This window comes from Anneissia japonica, unplaced genomic scaffold (genome assembly GCF_011630105.1).
Source record: "Anneissia japonica isolate Jap-2015-1 unplaced genomic scaffold, ASM1163010v1 scaffold287748_len1686314_cov196, whole genome shotgun sequence".
NCBI lineage: Eukaryota > Metazoa > Echinodermata > Crinoidea > Comatulida > Comatulidae > Anneissia > Anneissia japonica.
Window position 1 is genome coordinate 164,877 of NW_022727190.1, and position 20,870 is coordinate 185,746.

Below are 20,870 nucleotides of genomic sequence, written 5' to 3' on the forward strand. Positions count from 1 at the left end.
TACTGTAGTTTGTATTTTTCGTTTTTTACATGTGTTACTTGAATGCAGTGATGTGAGTGGTGGTGGTGGTGATTTAGTAGACTTAGATCTTGACTGTCTAGACTTGCCATACCGTAAAACCTCGAATTGAAGCCCCCCCCCCAACCTCTTTAGTTTGCAAAAGATAGTTTTACACTGTACTGTACATGAATTTCAGAAACAAAATAAATTAAATACAGTACAGGCTTAGTTTGTACAGTAGTTTAGGTGATTTAATGCCAGTTAAATACACTCCATCATACAGATTGATGTTACCTTGACCTTATTTATTGTTTAATTGTACAACTTTTTTAGGTGACCTTTTATTTATTGTTTTACAGTACAAATTCACAACATTTACAGCAATCATTTTGAAAAGAAGCCCATCCAAAATTCGCAACAAAAAAAAAGAAGCCCATGGCTTCAATTCAAGATTTTACGGTATCCTGTATTGGAAAGAGCTACAACAATATAAATTATATTTTATATTAGAAATGACCATTATTGAAAATATAGTAGGGGTCTGCAGTACTGTTTCAAATCTCATTACATACAGCAATGCAACAATAATGTCCGAAGTTTCTTGCGGTAATGCTATATAGGGCATATAATTATAAATGTTTAACTGTAAAGAAGAGCAACCTGTGACTGTGAATGATCAATGACTTGAATCAGTTTTGAATTCCCATCAAAGCACCAGTGGCCCAATTGGTTAATGTATCTGCACAGACAACAGATAATCCCGGGTTAGTTTGGGGTAATGTTTTCTCTCGCACGAGTAGATTCTTCTTTTGAAGTTCAAATACATATTATATCCATCAATTAAATAAAAAAAAAAAATCTACTAGCCTTATAATAACAATAGTATAATATAATAGCCATAATACTGTATATGGAAATTATTTGGTTGAACTTGACGGAACTGGATGATGGTCAAAAGGGACACCGGGTGAAGACAAAAATATCAACTTGTAGCGATTGTGCCCTAAAATGATTATTATGCTGTAAAAGTTGACAGTTGTTGCACAACACAAGCAGAACAAAAATAACTAAACACCTAGTAGAAACGAACACACAAAACGATAAAGCAAATGATACAGAAGTATAAAGATAATGCACCTTTCAGAGATAGCTCCCACCTCTCGTTGGAAGAAAACAAAATATATGTGATTTCTACAGTTTGTCGATTAAGTAAGCCCTTCAAATCCCTAAATTATTGGAGCTTTTGGGGATTCGCCTTCTGATCCCCCTTCCAGGATTCTTTTTTTGGCATTTTTTCGTACAATGATAACATAGACTCTATATAATTTTATTTTAATTGACCTAAAAATGAGTTAAGTTGAATTAATACTAATTCATTATATTAATAATATGCAATGCAAAAAATAATTCATTTATAATATGAAATCAACAGATACGTAATTAAAACTACAAAATTTGCATAGTGTTTCTTGATTCGAGTGTACAGTATTGATTAGAATCCTATATGAAAGGTACACAAAACAAGAAATCACTGTGGTTAATGGTCAAAATTGATTGTACAGTATTTATACCTGTCTCTTATACACATCTAGATGTGTATAAGAGACAGCTGTTGTACCGTGGTGATTCTTCTGGAAGCTCTGACAAATTAGCATTTTGAGGGCGGCCTTTTATATGGATTTCTAAAATCCATAATTTGTAATCCTATTTAAATTTTCATTCATTTGAGTATTGTCTAGGGACCTACAGTAAAGCAGGAGAAATAGATAGTGCGGTGAAGGGAGAAACTTGCACAGACAGATGGTCAATACCACCTCAGCCCCACCATGGTTGGGGCTGAGGTAAGAAAATTTATGATTATGGCACCTCAAAGTGGCCGGAAATAGCACTCTCAGACAAACTTTAATTATGATTTTTCTTTTTTCTCCATTTCTTTTATAATTTTAGGGGGTTCTTCCCCTTGAATCCTCCTTTGGGAGGGGGGTGCGTCCGCACCTTCTGCACGTCCCCCCCCCCCACCAGATGTGTATAAGAGACAGCCCTCCGCCTACGGGCCTGCATGCATTAAGCATAGGCCTACTGTACCAGTGTTCATTCTAATGATTGAGAGAAAAACATTTCTATTTTGATGTTAAGTTTATTGTTCAAAACGTGTCAAAATTTTAAATGTGAATGATTTTTTTCCCTTATTTTAAGACTACTATAGTTGTTTTGTAGTAATAAAAAAATGTTTCCCCTTTATAGGCGTTAAGTTGTATCGATTTCACCATTTTTACACTCGGAAAGTTTCCCCGTTCCCTTAATAGTGGTGTCCCCTTAATAGGGGTTGGCCGTAGTGTTATAAGATATATTTCCCTTCGTTTCGTGGAACAGGGCCCCGCTTAATTCCCCTTTCACACATTCACGATAATTCTCAGTTTTCGTTGGTTCAAAAATGTAAATTCTTCATTCACTTTAACGGTTCTAGCGCCCTCTTTGTGACAATTTGCCCTTTGACATCATGGTATCGCACATGTTGTGTTGAATGAAAACTAAACAGAACACTGAAAGTTCACAAAATGCTTGTGGAATGAAGAACCTAAAGAGAAAGAGTGATGCATCTTCCGTCAGTCAGCCTGAAACCAAAACTAAGAAAAAGACTGAAGATTTTAGCGCATATAAGTTTAAAAAGCAACTACGTTCAGACAGTAACGTAGACGTTTTACAAGGTAGGCCTTAGGCTGCTGCTGGGAAGCCAGCAAGGGAAGGTAACTAATTTCTAGGCTAGGCACTGTGTTTGATCGCCTGGTTTTTTACACGGCAAACGTAGGGCCTAGGCCTAACAGGAATACAGATTAATTTCGGTCGCGACTCATTTTGGTAGCGCTTCATTATAGTCGCAGATATGGAGCGCCAGTAATGGAGTTGCGAAAACTCAAAATCTAATAATGCCTAGAGGCTAGGCCTGTGTTATTTATAAGTTCGTCAATTTGTTCATCGTAGGCTTTTTATGTTGGTTTTGTTATCTTTTATCAAATTATATAAAGTGAAACAATGGAATTTTGCATATAATTTGTAATATTATAAAGTACCAATTATGTTTGTACATGAATGTGTATGAAAATAAATGGAGTATATAATATTTAAAATAATATTTAAAGTTTTTAGCTTTTTTGTTTGTTGCAAATTTTAATAATAATAAATAATAATAATAGTAATAAAAATCATAATAATAAACTTCTGAGCGGTACTTGATGCATGCAAAGTGAACAAGTATAACAATGGCAAGCGGCAAACTGATGCTCGTAAAGGAAAAGAAGCACAATGGGAATGTGCACGTGTGGCAACTCGCTTTTAAAACCAGCAAACAATGGCAACTTGACTAAAGTTTTTTGCTTACCAACCAATCAATGCATATTGGTTGCGTGTTTCTTATTCTATAAATTGGGTACAGATGTTTAAGAAACACATTCAGAATTATGGATGAATATTGTCATTATTTATTATATGGGGCTAAAAATACCCAGAATTGGTGACAGAAAACATGAAAACATTTTTTAATGTACAGTATTCGTATTTTCCGCATTATAAGATTGAAAATGATGAGTCATACTAGAATCAACTTGCTATTGCCAAAATTATGAGTATATGGCATCTCTGTACCAAAGTATACAATACTGCCACTTACTTATGCTAATTACTCAGTTTAACCATTAGCAACTGTATGTACTGTACTGTTAAATATCGGTTAATTGGGTGGCTTTTAAATGAGTAGTATAACAGTTCATTTTTGGTTCACTGCAAGCTTTTATTCACACAAACTGTACATTGGTTACAATCAGCTAAACTCCAGGTTTCAGATGTTAGAGAACCCTTTTAGAGAGGAGTCAGCTCAGCTCTGTACTTTCTTCTGTGTACTCCTAACTACTGACTACTGATCACTGACTACTGACTACTACTGATTACTGATGACTCAGTGATATGGGGTGTTTGCCTATTATACTTTAGGTAATGGGGGTGTTTCAAGTAAGTCACCCCATACTTTTAGAGTTTCTGATTGGATCATAGAGAAATTATTTCTCTATGATTTAGTAACTTGTTTACCAAAAAACTGCTAATTAAGATGTATCACAAACTTCAGAACTTAGGCTCAAAACTGACAATCATACAATAGATTCATAGTGTGAGAAAGGCCAAGTCCAACTGACTAGGGTAAAGTTATACAAAGTCCAGTTATATTATTAGATTATCTGTATACTCAAGTTGACCATTAAAACTGTCAAACCAATTTAAGGCATTTATCAGGTGAAGGGTATCGATTCCAATGGTTATGCAAGTTAATACCATTGAACCTTAATACTACATTACAATACACAGTCTAAATTTAATTATTTTGGCGTAAGACACACTATACAACTAATTATTTCTGCACATCTCATAAGCAATATCTGATCATGAGTTATAAGCACATTTGTCTGTTGATTTCAGCATTGACCACATTTCATAAGCTAAGCACTGAATGGAAAAGCGAAACTGATGCTAGCAAAGATGTCGTCAGTGCTTATCTTCAGATATCAGGGGAGTGTTCTGAACTATTACAGCTGTTTGAAGGAAACAAGAAACAACCCAAAGAGGTCAGTTTACATGCAATTTTGAACATTTAGAATGCAAAGAAAAGATAGAATGAAATAGATATAATGAGCTTGAGTGTTGAGAATAAATATAAAAATTAAAAAGAAAAGATTTTTTACTTAACGAAGTTTAAGAAATATACAACTGGCCATTTGCATCCCTCAATATCCTATGCATCAGCATTTTGATGGATCACTGGTCACTAAGCCAAAATAAAAATAAAATAATAAAATTTTGTCACTGCTTCTCAGCTGCGTAGGTTGCAATACTTAAGAGTCTTAGCAGCCATATCACAGATTCTCTCAACCCACCAGCTTATACTATCCATACTCCATTGCTAAACAAGACCATTTCCTGAATGGTATATTACCTTACATGAAGCAATTATTTGCCACAGATTAATTAATATATATTGCATTTCTCTGTTCATTGATTTATTTTATTAATTTCAATCATATATCTTTTTCTATATAGCTTCAATTGATGTGCGAGACTCTTGAGAAGGTCTGCCTACGCGTTGTGGACGATCTCGGCATCTACCATAGCAATCTAGTGCGAGTGGCTCACCAGCTATGTCACAAACACATGAAGCAAGTGGAACGCGCTATCTTTGCCGGCATTCATAATAAGGTGACGATGGCAGGATTCCGACTGTTGACGTCCATAGTTATGCTGGGAATTAGCTCTGCTAGAGATGTTATCAGTTGCTTCTCATTTGAACATCCAGGTTTGAAAAAACTTGTGAACAGATGTGATCTAAAAGTAAGAAATAGGGATAAAAATAATAACAATAACAACACCTTCATATTTTTACCATGATATTGTTTATTTGTAAACACCCTAATTCCAAAAGAATGCTTCTATTGTTACTATTCTAAATATTATGCTGATTATTATTACATGATGAGGGTTTGCATGATTATATTTCTGTTGATGGAAATAGTAATGAAGATTCGCTTTTTCAGGACGATGAAGATGTACGTGTATGGTATATACGCTTCATGTTGTCACTTATGGTTATTGGGGATAACCAATTGATAGAACAGCTAATTGCACACAAAGGTATGTTCCTGCTTTAAATTTCCAATTAATTGGGTTATAAACTATTTATAAAAAAAGCTGTACATTCAAAATTTTGTTTTAAATGGAGTATAAACAGTTGATAGAATAGCTGCTTGCTCACAACGATATGGTCCTGTTTTAGACCTGAAATGAAATAGGGTATAGACAGTTGATAGAAAAGCTTTGCCTTCCTCTTCCCAGCAGTCCTTACTGATTCAAATTGTCTTACCCCCTAGATTTCATCAAAGGAACATTCAAGGCAGTGAAGGCTGACCGGTTGTCTATCATTCAAGTACTTCTCCCGACGTTACGTGATAAGGTCGTGATGAATCACAGTATTAAGAAGACGCAGAAGCTGAAGTTGTTCAATGAATACACTTTACAACAGTTAGCAAGTCTCTATGAATGGGAAGGCAAAAACGATCTCAACAATGATACAGTATTTAGCTTCTCCACTTTCATGCTTTAAAGATAAAAAAAGCTTACAGTACTAGCATCTGATTATAAATGTGTCATGTTATGCAGTTACAAGTTTCATCTGTTAAAATTATAAATATTCTGTCATGGACATTGTACAAACAGTCTATAAAATTGTATCACACATCATTCTTCATACCAATTCATATGGTGTGGAGTGTTTCATTTTTCTCTCATATTTTAGGGAAAAGAGGAAGAGGAACATTTACTTGATGGTAGACTCATTGCCAGACAGCTTATCCACGGCTTCCTCTGTGAGGTCACTTGCTCTCACAAACATGGGGTCAACTTCTTTGACAAGACTTACGGGACGTCTGGAACGTAAGTGCAGAAGTATTGAATAATTTACATTTGTTGACATGTTTACTTGAAAAGCCAATCTGAAAAATAATATAGTGTCTTAGATTTGTGGCCATCAACATTTACACAGACAAATGTAGATGAGTACAGAATATTAGTAAAATGCTGTTTCAGTGACTAAGAATGGTTTTACTCAAGGAAAAATGTCTACCAACACACTGGATCATGTGACTACCAACAATTGGTCATGTGATTCAAACATCATACATTCTTTCATACAGTATGATTCCACCTACACATTTGGTTGTATGATCTTATGACAAAGTCCAATCCCCATTTGACAGCTAAAAATGTACTATAACGTGATTATCACAAAATCTTATTTTGTAATCAACATTGCTGCTTTTCTTTCTATAATTTTACTACAGAAATCAGAACTCAGTTTTGTTTAAGTTCCTTCAAACTTTACGAACAGCAACAAAAGATGTTTTGGTAGAAGAGCTGGCGACCAAGATTTTGAGGACATGTCCCGACCTCCTCCATAAATATCTGACCTCATGTGGTTACTCGTTCTTTCCACGTGCTTCAGAAACATGGATAGTAAACATGAAATTTTTGTCCAGGGTAAGTCATTATGTATATTTTTATTTAGAAAAATGTCTGCTTCACCAAACAAGGGAAAATAAAACATTGTAGCCCCTTTAAACATCGTATTCAGTAATAAGTAGTATCCAGGAAAATACTTACCTAAACATGATTTCTTGGTCCTTTCATCCTTGTTCTCCTTGTTTATCATGGTCCATGGGATCATGATCAAGCCAGTCATTTATGTGAACCTGCCAAAATCTAGTGGAGCATCTTGATTCATCATGATTAATCTTGATAACACGATAAATTAATTCATGACATTGAATTTAACCAATCAGCGTTCAGTGTTGAATTTAACCAATCATCGTTCAGTTTATTTAACGGCCTGATATTTAAGACAACCTCACTGGTTGTGCTTCTGGTAATTTTCATGCAACACTGTACATCATTAGCATAAATAGATCATGATGTATAGATCATAATAACTTTTTCACAAAAACTTATGTGAATGAGCCTGTTGTGTCTAAGATGAAATGTAAGTGACTGCACCACATTTGTTGGGGGAGAGATATTTAAGCTGTTAGTCCTGTGTACATCAGTGGCTGTTTGTACATTAAAGAACTCTACTTAAACTTGGGAAGATGTGAAATTGTCTCCGAGTGTACATAACATTCTGCACCAGCCTAGCAGAGCCCATATACTATAGCCCTATGCAAGTGAACAGTTGTAGATATAAATATATATTCCTATTGTTTCATGCTATTGAACAGTAGGTACCACTTTTATTGATCCTTAGATTTACCAAGCCCAACCTGATGTTCCTCCATGCCTTACACAATCTGATAAAACAGCTGTTCCAAAGCTGGTTGTCATGGCAATGGTCACTACCAAGCCAGCAGTAATTTCTAAGTCAACTCTAGTTCAGGGCATTAAGGTAAGCAATGAATGTAAAATACAAAAATGGTGAGATGTTCATGGTGAAACTTAAGTTGAATTATACTGAATGTGTATTCAAATTTCATTTATTGTATGTTGAAGCCATAATAATATTATTTTACAAAATCTGGATGTAACATAAACATTTTATGTAAATTATTATACAATTTATTAAATAGGTATTTGTGTTTCTTTTAAATTGCTTACTGTTCTCTAGAACGCCAACCTGATGGTGTGCTACCAATCTTTAGATGTGATGATGCTGTTTCTAGAGAGGTCATTGAAGGTCATTCAGTTCACAGAACAAGCTACTCTCACCTTCGACAAAAGAGCATTTATTGAGGAGTTCAAAGATCATGTTTTAACGGTTGGTATTACGATGTTGTAGAGTGGAATGATTGACTGACCAAAGCAACTCCAATGTATCTATGAAAGCTTTGCTCATTAAATAAAATTAGTTTTATGGAAGATGATCAAATTATATTGAAATTGATATTAATAATATGAAAAATGGAGTGGTGATGGCAATAGATTAACTTTATATATACATCTATTTTAATAATGACTGTTTTACTAATTTGTTTGCCAGTATTCAAGAACAATTTCTATTATCTTATGATGGACAAATAAAGCAATTCAGTATTCAGTTTTCAGTGTTGTAGCTTGGTTTTTAAGGTGCCTTCAAATCCCAGAGACCTTTGTTCAAGTTTTCTGACAACTAAAAACAACAAAGAGTCTTGTTTATAGAGCATTGGTGGTCCAAATGACCAGCTTTGCTGGATGGGTCACTATTAATTAAATATGGTATTAAAAATTCTGTTTAATACATATAAATGATAAATAACTAATAGAAAATGTATTTAAGCCATAACTAAATTATTTTTCATATGTACTGTTTGCTTGCAGGAGTTACCAGAGGTGATGATGTTGTTTGGAGTGTGGCACAAAGTTATGAACTTCTTAACTGGAAGGCAAACACCTGACAAAAGTGCTAATAATAAAGGTAATTCAGTAATGGAAATATTAAAATGTATATCCTAATAAAAACCACAGCTTATTTCTAGGAGACCATTTAGGCTAGGCCTAACTGTTATAAATCTTGACACAGACATATTTTTGTAGTGCAACTACCATCTTAAGCTTGATTTCCATACAATTGATACATGCTATTCTCTGACAGCTTTTAGTGATGCTGATTGGTTATTCGTATCGGGGAACCTTCCCGATTGTGTCGGGGACTGCTACATTAGTGCAATGATTGCATTAAAAAAGCTGTAACAAAAGTGTAGATATTTTAAGGAAACTAGGCTATTGTGTAGCAATGCTTACAAGTAAATTCTAGTATTGTTAAAAGTTAACAAATTCTAACTGAATACTGAATTTGCTTTTAAGTATTGTAAGCATGACAGTTTTTGACCTCAATGCAGACAGTATTATTATTGTTCACACCTACAATTTTTCCTGTCTTACTTTTGAGTAATGTATTCTTGTATTTTCAGAGGATAGCCTCCAAACTCCAGACCTCACTGAATTATTGATCATCCTGCTGAAAGTTCTACGGCTGTACCAGCGCTGCATCCCATCAGCTATGGAGCAGACAACCTTTGACTTTGGACATCTACTGCATGATATCTGCAGCCTGCAAGAGAAGAAGCTCTGCAGTGATGTGACGTCTTTGCAGCACAATGCCCTGCAATTCTTAGAAACTCTGCCTAGAGGCCAGATAAAATGGTTCAAGGAGGTGAGTGGATTGGTTAATTGTTAATTCAACCACACATTTCATTTCATCGTTCAGCAATTGTGCTTGTGCATTTCGTGAATACATGCCTAGATGATGCCTTATTTCTGCATCATGGCCAATAAAGGGTCAACAGCACAGGATGTTTACATTTTATGCATCGTTTCTTTGTAGCTAAAGACAGACAAAAGTAAACAGTCGACAGTAACACTATTACTGAGTCTCCTGACCTCTGCTACAGATACTAGACTTCAAGAGGCCAGCAAAGCACTCCTTCACAAGGTAAGACAAATAGTCAAATCCTTGGTTTCCCAGATGCAAATTTCTGTTTTAAAATAGTTATTAATATTATTATTTATATTATTATTATATAAATAACATTTGTAGGGCAATTCTTTTCATTTGTTTACACTCACAGATATTCAGGGAAACTGGTATTTTCAAAAGTGGTGATCAAGAGGTAGATATCTGGTTGCAACATCTCTCAGAAGACACTGGATCATCCACCAAGCTGGAGATCCAGTTCCTTCAGAGGATTTTAACTAAAGTTGTCCGCAATCCACATCCATTGATGGATCAAGTTGCCATGGCGACTGTATCAGCTATGCAATGCAGTGGGATTCTTGAGGATGATGTCAATGAGGATGGCGGGCAAACACTGACATCTCAGATCAAAAGTGAGTGGCTTCTTTTTATTTTGATGTTTGTTTTGCAAAGGAAGTCTTGATATTGATAATCTATAATGTGGGAATACCTCTAAAGATAAATGGAACAGTCTGCCCCAGACATCGTGCATAAACTACCAAGTACACATTCTTGTTTTTTTTTTCATGGAACTGATGCAAGAAGGGTCTCTAACTGGTTCTGCAGATTTTGCTTTCAGATCTGTGGTTTTACTGTGCGTCATACCGTAAAACCTCAAATTGAAGCCCTGGGCTTCTTTTTTTTTGCGAACTTTGGATGGGCTTTAAAAAAATAAGTAAGGCCATTGTAACATCAATCTGTATCTGGGCTTCTTTTCGAGGTTAATTTTGCAAACTAAAGGGGGGTTCGAGATGGGCTTCTTCTCGAGATAGGCTCATTGGGCTTCAATTCAGCAGTATGTTAGGAACGCAACTAGCAAGGCCATACAATAGGTGTTTTGCTACCATGTTCCTGGGATGCTAACATGACCTAGTTAAGTGTGTATCTCACTCATATACACTTCAGATATCACCAGTGATTTGTGTAATCTTTAGATTTCCTTGCAGGAACATATCCCAAGCACTTTACATGCCATTGTATATGTGCTATATATTGTGTATGTATGTAGTGATGAGGATTGTTGTGGTGGCAGTAGTGATGATGTAATTCTGTTATATACTTATTCTAAGCTTTGTATTTCTGTGAAATGGAATAAGTTTGTATAAATATTAAATAAATAATATCTATTGTTTAAAAGACATACTTGATATGGATGAAGTTCCTATACCACAAGTTACTACGCTAGTGCCAGATGGACTTCAGGACACACCCATTGACACATCCATGGACACACCTGTAAACACTTACTCCACAGAGATGCTACTGTCACCATTTAGTGCTCTAGTTCCAGCTGCTCTTCATGAGTGGACAACATGTGATACAAAGCAACAAGGTAAGTGATAACAGAATCCATACATTGAAATTCTAGAATGTTCATAATGAAAAATTTGATTTTGATATCTAATACCTACGATACACTAATTAATTTTTATTGTCTCTTCTCAACTGACTGACTGACTGACTTCCAATTTTTTTTCCAGATTCAATTAAATCATATTTGACATCCGTTTTGAGAGCCATTTTGCATTCCCAAGATAACCCAATACCCATGTGTATGCTTGTGTTAGACATTGTGAAGGAAAACAAAAAAGATGGTGGTGATTTGGCAGAATTTATAAGTTACTGCTCAATTTGGTTGCCGGGAAGTTCAAAAGTAAGTTTTATACTACTTATGCATATTACAATTACACATTTTGTGTTGGTCAAATCACCTGCCCTCTTTGTACTTTTGTTTTTAGAATAAAGCCCCATCTCCATCCCAATCAAATCACATAACACATTAGTGATAGCAAATAGTTGTCTGTTTTTCGAGAGGATTATTGGTAAATATTGCGTATAAATCACATTTCCTTCAGTATGTTAATAAATTATTTTGATCATTATTACATTCTTATTTACAGAACCAGACGACTAAAGATTCAAAGATGAAAAAACAGAAATTATTGGCTGCAAGTAGAAGCAATGCTTTGGATCTGCTTTACAAAACATTTATCGTGTCTAGAGATGACTTGGCAACAGATGATTTTGTTAGAAAAGCTTCTGCACTTGTTAATAAGAAACCACTGGATTTTGAAGGGCTGAAAACATTGATTCAACTATTGATGCTTTATGCAAGAACTTCTATCCTTCACACTCACCTGGTAAGTGTTAGAGACAAAGAACATGACCATTTATTTTTATGAGAGGAGAAAATCAATTTATTAGGGAGTGCATGAACAGCATGTGAGGGGATAAAAATTGCGATGGTAGTGACTGCAATGCTATCTTTATACCGGGGGTGTGCACCTTCCTTGTTCTCTTCGCATTCGCACCTGTTTAGTTTCTTAGTGGCTTTTTTTTTTATTATAGAAGGCGCTATGAAAATACATGACAATTTTAGAAAAGAGAGTGAATTTCTGTGAGTAGAAAAATTGTGAAAGTTTTTTTGAGTGGATTGTGAATATTTTAAGAGGAGCAGTTAATATTTGTGAAGGGAGTGTTAAAAGGGGAATACACATTAGTGAGGGAAGGAGATGAGCATTAGATGAAGGGAGAATATTTGTGAGGGGAGGGATAAACATTTGTGAGAGGATTAGATTAACATTTTTTAAACATTTGTGGGTTTGCATGGTTGTTAGGGGAGGTGATGCATGTTGGCAAAATCACACCACTAGCATAATTATCTGTATATTTCCTTCATACTGATGTACATTGTCTTGTACTTTTCTAGTTTGCATCAGCAAATCAAGTTCTGATGAACTGCCTGGAACTAATAAAAAAAGCTCTCAAACATTTTCAAAACCAAATTGAGAACAGCAAAAAATCTGATACCAGTAGGAACACATTAATCCCAGAGGAAACTTTAACATGTGATGCTAAGAGTCAAAGTTCATCTTTGTGTGAGTTGACAAGAATCATCCTTACGAACAGTATGTTAACTGTTTGGTTACCAACTTGTGAGGGCAGTATAGCAGTGTCTCCTTGCAAAAAGGCAACTTGTAAAGTTATTTGTGAGTTTTTAAAAGATACTCTTTCAACCTATAAACAATATCTCCCAGTAAAATTATTAAGGGAGTGGATTTCGAAGGTCTTTGGTGCCCTCGCTGCTCAAGCAAGTGATGTGACTCAAGTAAAAGATAATGTTTTAGACTTCAAAAGTTTGACAGATTTATTCAAAGCTGTTCAAGACTTACTCGAAATAGAACAATTCTGGGAACTTCTACAAAACAATGCAAATCTACCTACAAAGCATCTTCTAAACTCTACCAAAGATGATTTATCTGAAAGGGGGAAATTTGTAGTACTATTGATGCAGTTGTTTGCTGGTGTAAACCAGTCAAAATCAGACATAGCTCTTAGTAGTACCAAGGTGCCAATTGATAAGTCTAGTACAAAAAAATTACTAACGATATTTGAAGCAATCGATTGCGAAGAGGTTGATAGCCTTGTCAGTCACATGATCAAGCACGATGAGGTAGTAACCATGGCAGCAACAAAGAAAACTCTCCTGCGGTGCTTAAATGGAAACAGACAAAAGGTATTTGAATGCCAGAAATATATTTCAGTTGTTTAACAACTATTTAGAATTGGATTAAATGTAGATGATAAATACATCTAAATAACATGGGTAGTTTTCTTCCCAATACATAGATTTCATCAGTTTCTAGTCAGTAATTTGTAGCAAGTATGTCTGAATTTTGGTTTTTCTGAACCATTTTTCATGTTGTCTACACATATTTTCAGTGATTTGTCCATGCCACACCCATATAGTCATGATTCTGTATTGCATCCATATATGGGTTAAAGTGTCCACATAATAGAATAGAAGCTCTACTGTAATTGATAACCTGTTGTATTTATCATTTCTCTAGTTGCTCATTGCAGCCTATTTGGTGGAGAAGCATGAAAATTTATGTGCTGAGTTTTGTAATTGGCTACAAATTCCGAAATCTAAAGAAACCTTGCACAAACGTCAAGAATGGTACTTACCACTTGTGAATGTGTTGCTAAGCAAACCAACGAAAACAGGTAATGATATTCAATATAATGTTGGTGAGCCTTATCCAACTATGCATTAAAAGATGCAACTGAAATTTTTCTGTTTTGGAATCTTTGTTAGAAGAAATTTGTCACTAAATACTATTTTTTTGTGACTGATGAATAGATAATGCCTACCTAACTGACTTGTTTTGGGATTGGCTGAAGCACTGGTGCATCAATGAGACAAATGACCAAACATTTGCAAGTTTCCAGTTAGAATTATCCAATCAGAAAGAAGAAACTGATGATGGTCTGTTAAAAGTAACCGTTCTTGAAAAAGTGGCAAAGCTAGTGGATGATGAAGCTGTAATTGGATTGGTGGACCTGTTATGCCAAAGACCAATCATATCAAAGATCCCATTCAACAGGTAGAAGTGTGAACTTTGTTTTTATTAACAACAATTTTGTCCTGCTAATATATTACTTAAATTTTTAGGCAACAAGTTTGTAATATTAAAGGTGTTCAACTACTACTATAATAGAAGGATTTTAAAATAAAGATTACAAGAATGCAATTCTTTGATTGGGCAAGTGATGTCAATGAATTATTTAGTGAATTTAAGTGTGAGTGCACGTGTTAATAAATAGTTGTTTTTTTTTCTAATCATAGGCTACAACTTCAAGCTTGTTCTATTTTAATTGGCCAATTGAAATCTCAATCCAAACAGATGAGTGAATTCCTTCATGCCAGTCTACGCAGCATAATAATTCTCACTAAAGAACAGGCCAAGGATCCTTACATTCGTCACTATAGCAATATTGTATGTAAATCCATCCAGGTTAGTAAAAGATTCACTCCGAGAGAATTGTGCAAATCTTTAAACTTGTACACTTGATCAGATTCAGATAGAAAAATTCAAATTCTATACATCCTGGGGTTAGTTTCAAGGTAAGGACCTCCTGTCCCCTACTGTATGTATCCTGAGTAGGGGTTATTTGAGTTTTAAGGCTTGAGATGCATGTAAAGTCTGGCACAACTACAAGGGTCATTAATGTCTTCAACAGACTTTATGGGGATCTCCACTTAATTTAAAGAATATAATTTGACATTAGTTCACTTTTTTCACAGTCTTTTGACTCAATCCTCGATATAACATCACCCTTTGTGAAAACCTGGAATGCATTTGTAAAGGAAGTTTTAAAATCTCACTATCAAGATGCGGAAGCACATAGTCTCCTAAGTAATTTTATAGAAGTAATCTACCGAAAGGAAGCAACCATAGAGGGTGCCCTTCCAACTTCTGTTATTTTCCAAATGGTAGCTTCGCATTCAGCATTCATACCCACAATGCTTCTGGAGGTTGGTGAGGATCAAGATATAGACTCTTTGTTGCTTGGCAGCATTCTATACACATTTAGAAAGTGCAAGATTCTGGGGCAGAAGAGAGGTACAGTATTTATGCCTGTCTCTTATACACATCTAGATGTGTATAAGAGACAGTTATAATGGCATTGTTCTGTTCATTCCAAAGACTACAAATTGTGACTGGCTGTATTTTAATAGAATATTGACTTTTTGATTGCTTTTTGCTACTGCTGATGTGTTTTATTTTTCTCATATATTTTGATATATTCTTCCTTCAGTACTCTGTTTTAATTATTGTTGATACTCTGTGGGGTTATTTTTAACTCTTTTGTTAATTCACGGTAGGTTGTGTACGTCAAGATATTATTTATTGTGTTTAAAAAGTAAAAGTAGAAAACTATAAAGCAATCATTTTTATTATATAACCAAATTGGTTTGGAATTTGTTACAGAGAACCTTGTGAAGTTGATCAGTACACTCTTAGATCTAGATTGTAGTAGCTGCACCACATCTCATTTTACCGTATTTCTTGGAGCGTACAGCGCAACCATGCAGCCGGTCGATCAACAGCTTCTCTACATAATGTACCTGTGTGAAATAAATCATGTTGATGTCTGGAGTTTCCGGTAGGTACATGATATGATTTTGATATTTAAGTTACATGTCAGGCAAAAAAATTGACATTAAAATAACTGTCTTTCCACAGCGACAATACAATACAGGCACACACACCATAAAATGTTTATATATTGGTTAATAATAATACACCAGGGACCATACCCTACCACTTCCTAAATATTATGTCACAGTCTTTTGTTTTGTGTAGGAGTCACTTTAGACACTGGGTCAAAAACATGAAATGGAAGCATTGATTTAATCTCCCAACTTTAAGTCTTTGTTTTGTAGTAATTTCTTTCAATAATCAGAAATAAAGCAATATACTGTACAAAATATACGTCTGACATACTATTACATACATAATTTTATTGTAATATAATTATACAATTTAATTGATGTTTTTTTACAGACCGTTTATGTTTGGAAAGATTGCTGTGGAACAGCACATGGCTAGGTCATCGCTAGGCAGATCACTGTGGACACAACCAAGCATGTCTGAGGTCATTGCACTCTTTGATCCAGAAAAATTGAAATATTCAACTTTGAACTTTCCATTGGAGAGGAAACTTCAAGTAAGTGTAATAAATCTGTATTTTAATTTTTTTTAATTTTTTTTTTTTCAGAATTTTTTCCTTTCAGATTTTTTTTCTTCAGAATATTTTTCTTTCATAATTTCTTTTATAATGATAATTCCCAATGGAATGCATATTTTTTAGCTTAAGTAACAGATTTTTATTTCCAGCCAATTGGAGCCATGACTCAAAAACTAGATGAGTGTGAGTTGAAGGAAGACGGGTGTTCACAGACAGATAGTAGTGGCATCTATGACCCTTGCTGTGTCCTTCCTATGCTTAGTTACCTGCTTTCTCCAAGTAAATACAAAGTTTAGTTTTTTTTTCATTACAGTATCTACACAGTATTTAATGGGTTTAATAACAAATCTAATAAATTGGATGTAGTACTGTAAATCTCCTTATGAGGTTATGGGAAGTGATTTTGTTTTTTTCTGATTGTAAGAAAAATGCTCTTATTTACCAACATTGAATGAAGCACCTTGGTATTAAAATTTGGGCTCCTTATCCCCAATCCACCTCTCCATTCTGGCTTTACATTTTCAAATAAAGCCATATTTTCATGACAGGTTAATTAAAATATACTTTTATTTATGTTCCCTTTGTAGCCTCTTTAGTAGACTGCTCCAAGTTGATAGAGTCTGGATGTGTAGACTATATCTTTGCTGCATTGGGAAGCCATGACAAAACAATGAGGGCAGCAGCATACCATTGCTTGGCAGCATTCTATACACATTTAGAAAGTGCAAGATTCTGGGGCAGAAGAGAGGTACAGTATTTATGCAAATGATATACAGTGGAACCGCTATTAAGGGGACACCTTCGCAACCAAAAAGTGTTCCTTAATAAGGGTGTCCCAAAGCAGGGAGTTTACTGAATATTGTTTAAGTTGATCTTTGTCTTTGCAACTTAAATTCTTTTACAATCTTTAAATATTAGAAAAAGAAAGATTCTTGTTGTCTATCTTAAGAATACTTTATTGCATAAACTGCTGAAGTTCCCTTACCAATCAATTCAAGTATAATATAATTGCCCATCTCTTTTTTCTTTTGCTAAAAATGATTTATAATACAAGATCTCAATATGCTCTTATGTACCTAAAATCAGCATCTTTGATTTGTTAATTTCTGTAACCTTCTCTGTTGGTTTTTTTTGTAGGTTGCTTACCTCCTTGATTGTCTTCGTAACTCAATTAAGAAACCAAATCAACGAGTACCCAATGTGATATGCATTCTGATGGGGCGCATCTTGCAATTGATTCTAACCCCTGAAGATCTTATGTACAAGGTGGTCTTCAAAATGTTGTTTGTAAAACCAGAGCTAAATTTAGAAGCTGTACCCATGATGCAAAGGTTATTTTACAGCTCAAATCTTCAGGTGTGTATCGAGAACAATATTTTGTTTCTATTTTTAGAACTCATTTCATTCTCACCTAACAACAAGTAAACAATATTAAAGCTCTGTCATATGACATTATGCCCATATATGAGTATGATATGGCATCATTATGCCCATATATGGATATAATATGACATCATTATGCCCATATATAGGTATGTTATGACATCATTATGCCTATATATGGGTATGATATGACATTATGCCCATATATGGGTATAATATGACATTGTGCCCATATATGGGTATATAGGATATTATGCTCATATATGTGTATGGTATGACATTATGCCCATATATGGGTATAATATGACCTCATTATGACCATATATGGGTATGATATGACATCGTGATGTCCATTTTACATACGTTTGTCACATAAACTGTATATTGTATATAAAGCTTTACAGTACTGTATATATATTTTAATGTATATTTAGAATGTATTATTTGTTTAAATCTAGTAACAAATATTTTTGTTAATTTCATCCTTCAGAATAAAGTGGAACGTACCTGGTTGGTGCAGCTAATGATTGATGGACTGCGAGATGAGCATGATTTCTACATTTACAATCAGCAGAGCTACGTTTTCAAGACTCTATTAAGCTTCTTTAGTAGCTGTGTATGTGATAGGAAAATGCAGGTAAAAAGAATTTTGAAAAGGTTTTTTTTTTTTCAGGGAGGGGTCGTGATACAAGTCAATGGGATTCTTTTATTTGTACAATTTTTGTAGTGAATACAAATATTTAAATGCAATAAAATTTATAATTTATTTTTGTGTGATGAGTATTTATCATGTGACGTATTTTGTGTTTATTTATTGGTTAGAATCTGATCATACAGCTGCTTGATAAAGTGACCAGGTTACCAGGGGCAACGTTGAAGTTGATCCAAAATCACTCACTTCTCTCATGGATAGAAGCACAGGCAATAGTAAGGTAAAACTTACGTTTAGCTTTTCCACAATAGCAACAAATTGCCATATTTCTACACTGGTCATTTTGAACAGTATTTCTATTTATTTCTATATACATTTATTTATATTTTTGTTTATTTATTTAGAATTTATCATTGATGACATGACTTTTTTTGACAAGTTTTTTTTTTTTTGAAGAGTATTACATGGGCAGAGCCAACTCCAATAGTTTGCCACTCGAACATTCCCGATAGTGGTTGAACTAAAAATAAATAGACAACTTAAAAATTATTTTAATCATCAAATTAACAAGTAAGAAATTGTCCAAAATTGTGCAACCTCCTCCACTCCTCATGCCCAACTTTTCAAGCAGATAAAAAACCCTGATCTCAAGGCTAGGAAACCCCAAACAACTATAACCAACTCCTACTACAGTTTTTGTAATTTCTTGTAGTTCACTGAATGAAGAGACGCTGTTGAAGCTTTGTTCTCTGGTGAAGCTGATTGCCACATCCATCACCTCATCCATAAAGGCATTGCCCCAACCTGACAGTTGCCAAGTGCTTCATCGGATTGCTGTGGTCTGCTTCTCGTTGCTAGGTAGATCAAGGTGAGAGACAATGACAATGTTTTCATAATAATCAATTTAAAAAAATTAAAAAAAACACAAGCAATTAACATGTTGATAATGATACTAATGCACTAACTTGAATACTGTATGTCACAATCAAAGTAAGAAAGACTTTTACTATTTTATTATTGATAATAATGATACTAAGGCTGCTGCTACTACTAATGCTACTGCAGTACTTCTACTGCTACTAATACCTCCAGTAATGGTAATGATATTAACTTTAATTGTGAAAGTATCTATGGTGAATATAGCAGCAATTGCTAGAAATAGAGATAGTTATTTTGGGAATATAATCAATATATAAACATTTTGATTGTTCCTATCTCGACCAGTCAACGTGTATTAGGTCTAGTGTGTGTACACATAACCCATTATACTTATACATTAATGTGGTGTTGTGATTATTTACAATATTGGCAGTAGCGCCACCTATTGGCGTTAAGGTTGGAAACTTAGAGAGGGAGCCATAATGATGATGAATGAATCAAGGCAGAGAACCATATGATGAGTTCTAGTGTTTGTACTTCATTTGATGTATGCGTAGTTACATGATATACTACTGACTGTACAACATTACATTGGTGACGAGGATCATCACCCTACATGGCAGAAGAGATAAAAGTAAGTCAAATCTCAGAATTTGATGAGTGAAGTCACACCACCGAGAGAGTGCGACCGCAGCCATGTTGAATAGCACAGCCACGTCTATGAACATAGCACAGTTCAACGTGCATAGTCATGCTGATCGTCCCCGACGATGGGACAGATGGATAAGGCATTTTGAGATTGGCCTAATAGCAAATAACATAACCGATGATAATAGGAAGAAAGCACTATTATTATTTTATGGAGGCCCAGATCTCTAGGATGAAGTAGATGTTCTATTAAAACAACCTACTTCCAGGCCTAGACCTACAACTGCCGCGGCAGATGGCTCTAGTGCAGCAGTGACGTCACAACCAGGTGCGTCTTCGAGTAGTGCGTCGGGATCGAGTAGTAGTAGTACAAGCAGAGCTACTGCTACGCCGAGTTATGATGTAATAAAGAAACTCTTAAGCTTGCATTTCAATCCCCAAAATAATAGAGATTATGAATCATTGGTTTTTAGAAGGCTTCTGCAAAACAAGGGTGAACTCATGCAAGATTATTATACCAGGTTGCACCAACAGGCAGTTAAATGTGATTTTTCTGACATTGACCGAGAAATTAAAACTCAGATATTAGCTGGATGTGCTTCAGATAAATTTCGGCGAAAGCTGTTAGAAAAAGAAAGAACATTAAATGACATCCTACTGTTAGCACGAGCAAATGAACAAGCAGAATTACAGTCAACAGACATTGCACAAAGTACAAGTAAAGACAGTGTTAATAGACTGTATGATAAACGTAAA

General features: G+C 34.8%; 1 protein-coding gene across 1 annotated transcript in view; it reads left to right on the top strand.

The window, feature by feature from the left end:
• The first annotated feature begins 2,045 nt into the window (after positions 1-2,045).
• The window catches only part of LOC117113525 (nucleolar pre-ribosomal-associated protein 1-like), a 22,739-nt gene continuing 3,914 nt past the window's right edge, over positions 2,046-20,870 (top strand). The window contains exons 1-29 of the mRNA XM_033256885.1: positions 2,046-2,708; positions 4,468-4,613; positions 5,086-5,373; positions 5,577-5,673; positions 5,910-6,112; positions 6,335-6,471; positions 6,879-7,074; positions 7,835-7,972; positions 8,192-8,341; positions 8,881-8,977; positions 9,474-9,715; positions 9,887-9,994; positions 10,131-10,389; positions 11,154-11,348; positions 11,497-11,669; positions 11,917-12,156; positions 12,726-13,532; positions 13,867-14,023; positions 14,160-14,403; positions 14,646-14,814; positions 15,105-15,428; positions 15,747-15,967; positions 16,369-16,531; positions 16,702-16,831; positions 17,140-17,300; positions 17,690-17,908; positions 18,426-18,572; positions 18,758-18,867; positions 19,300-19,455. Coding sequence (XP_033112776.1) covers positions 2,525-2,708; positions 4,468-4,613; positions 5,086-5,373; positions 5,577-5,673; positions 5,910-6,112; positions 6,335-6,471; positions 6,879-7,074; positions 7,835-7,972; positions 8,192-8,341; positions 8,881-8,977; positions 9,474-9,715; positions 9,887-9,994; positions 10,131-10,389; positions 11,154-11,348; positions 11,497-11,669; positions 11,917-12,156; positions 12,726-13,532; positions 13,867-14,023; positions 14,160-14,403; positions 14,646-14,814; positions 15,105-15,428; positions 15,747-15,967; positions 16,369-16,531; positions 16,702-16,831; positions 17,140-17,300; positions 17,690-17,908; positions 18,426-18,572; positions 18,758-18,867; positions 19,300-19,455 — 5,861 coding nt within the window. The 5' untranslated portion in view covers positions 2,046-2,524. The remainder of the gene's footprint in view (positions 2,709-4,467; positions 4,614-5,085; positions 5,374-5,576; positions 5,674-5,909; positions 6,113-6,334; positions 6,472-6,878; positions 7,075-7,834; positions 7,973-8,191; positions 8,342-8,880; positions 8,978-9,473; positions 9,716-9,886; positions 9,995-10,130; positions 10,390-11,153; positions 11,349-11,496; positions 11,670-11,916; positions 12,157-12,725; positions 13,533-13,866; positions 14,024-14,159; positions 14,404-14,645; positions 14,815-15,104; positions 15,429-15,746; positions 15,968-16,368; positions 16,532-16,701; positions 16,832-17,139; positions 17,301-17,689; positions 17,909-18,425; positions 18,573-18,757; positions 18,868-19,299; positions 19,456-20,870) is intronic.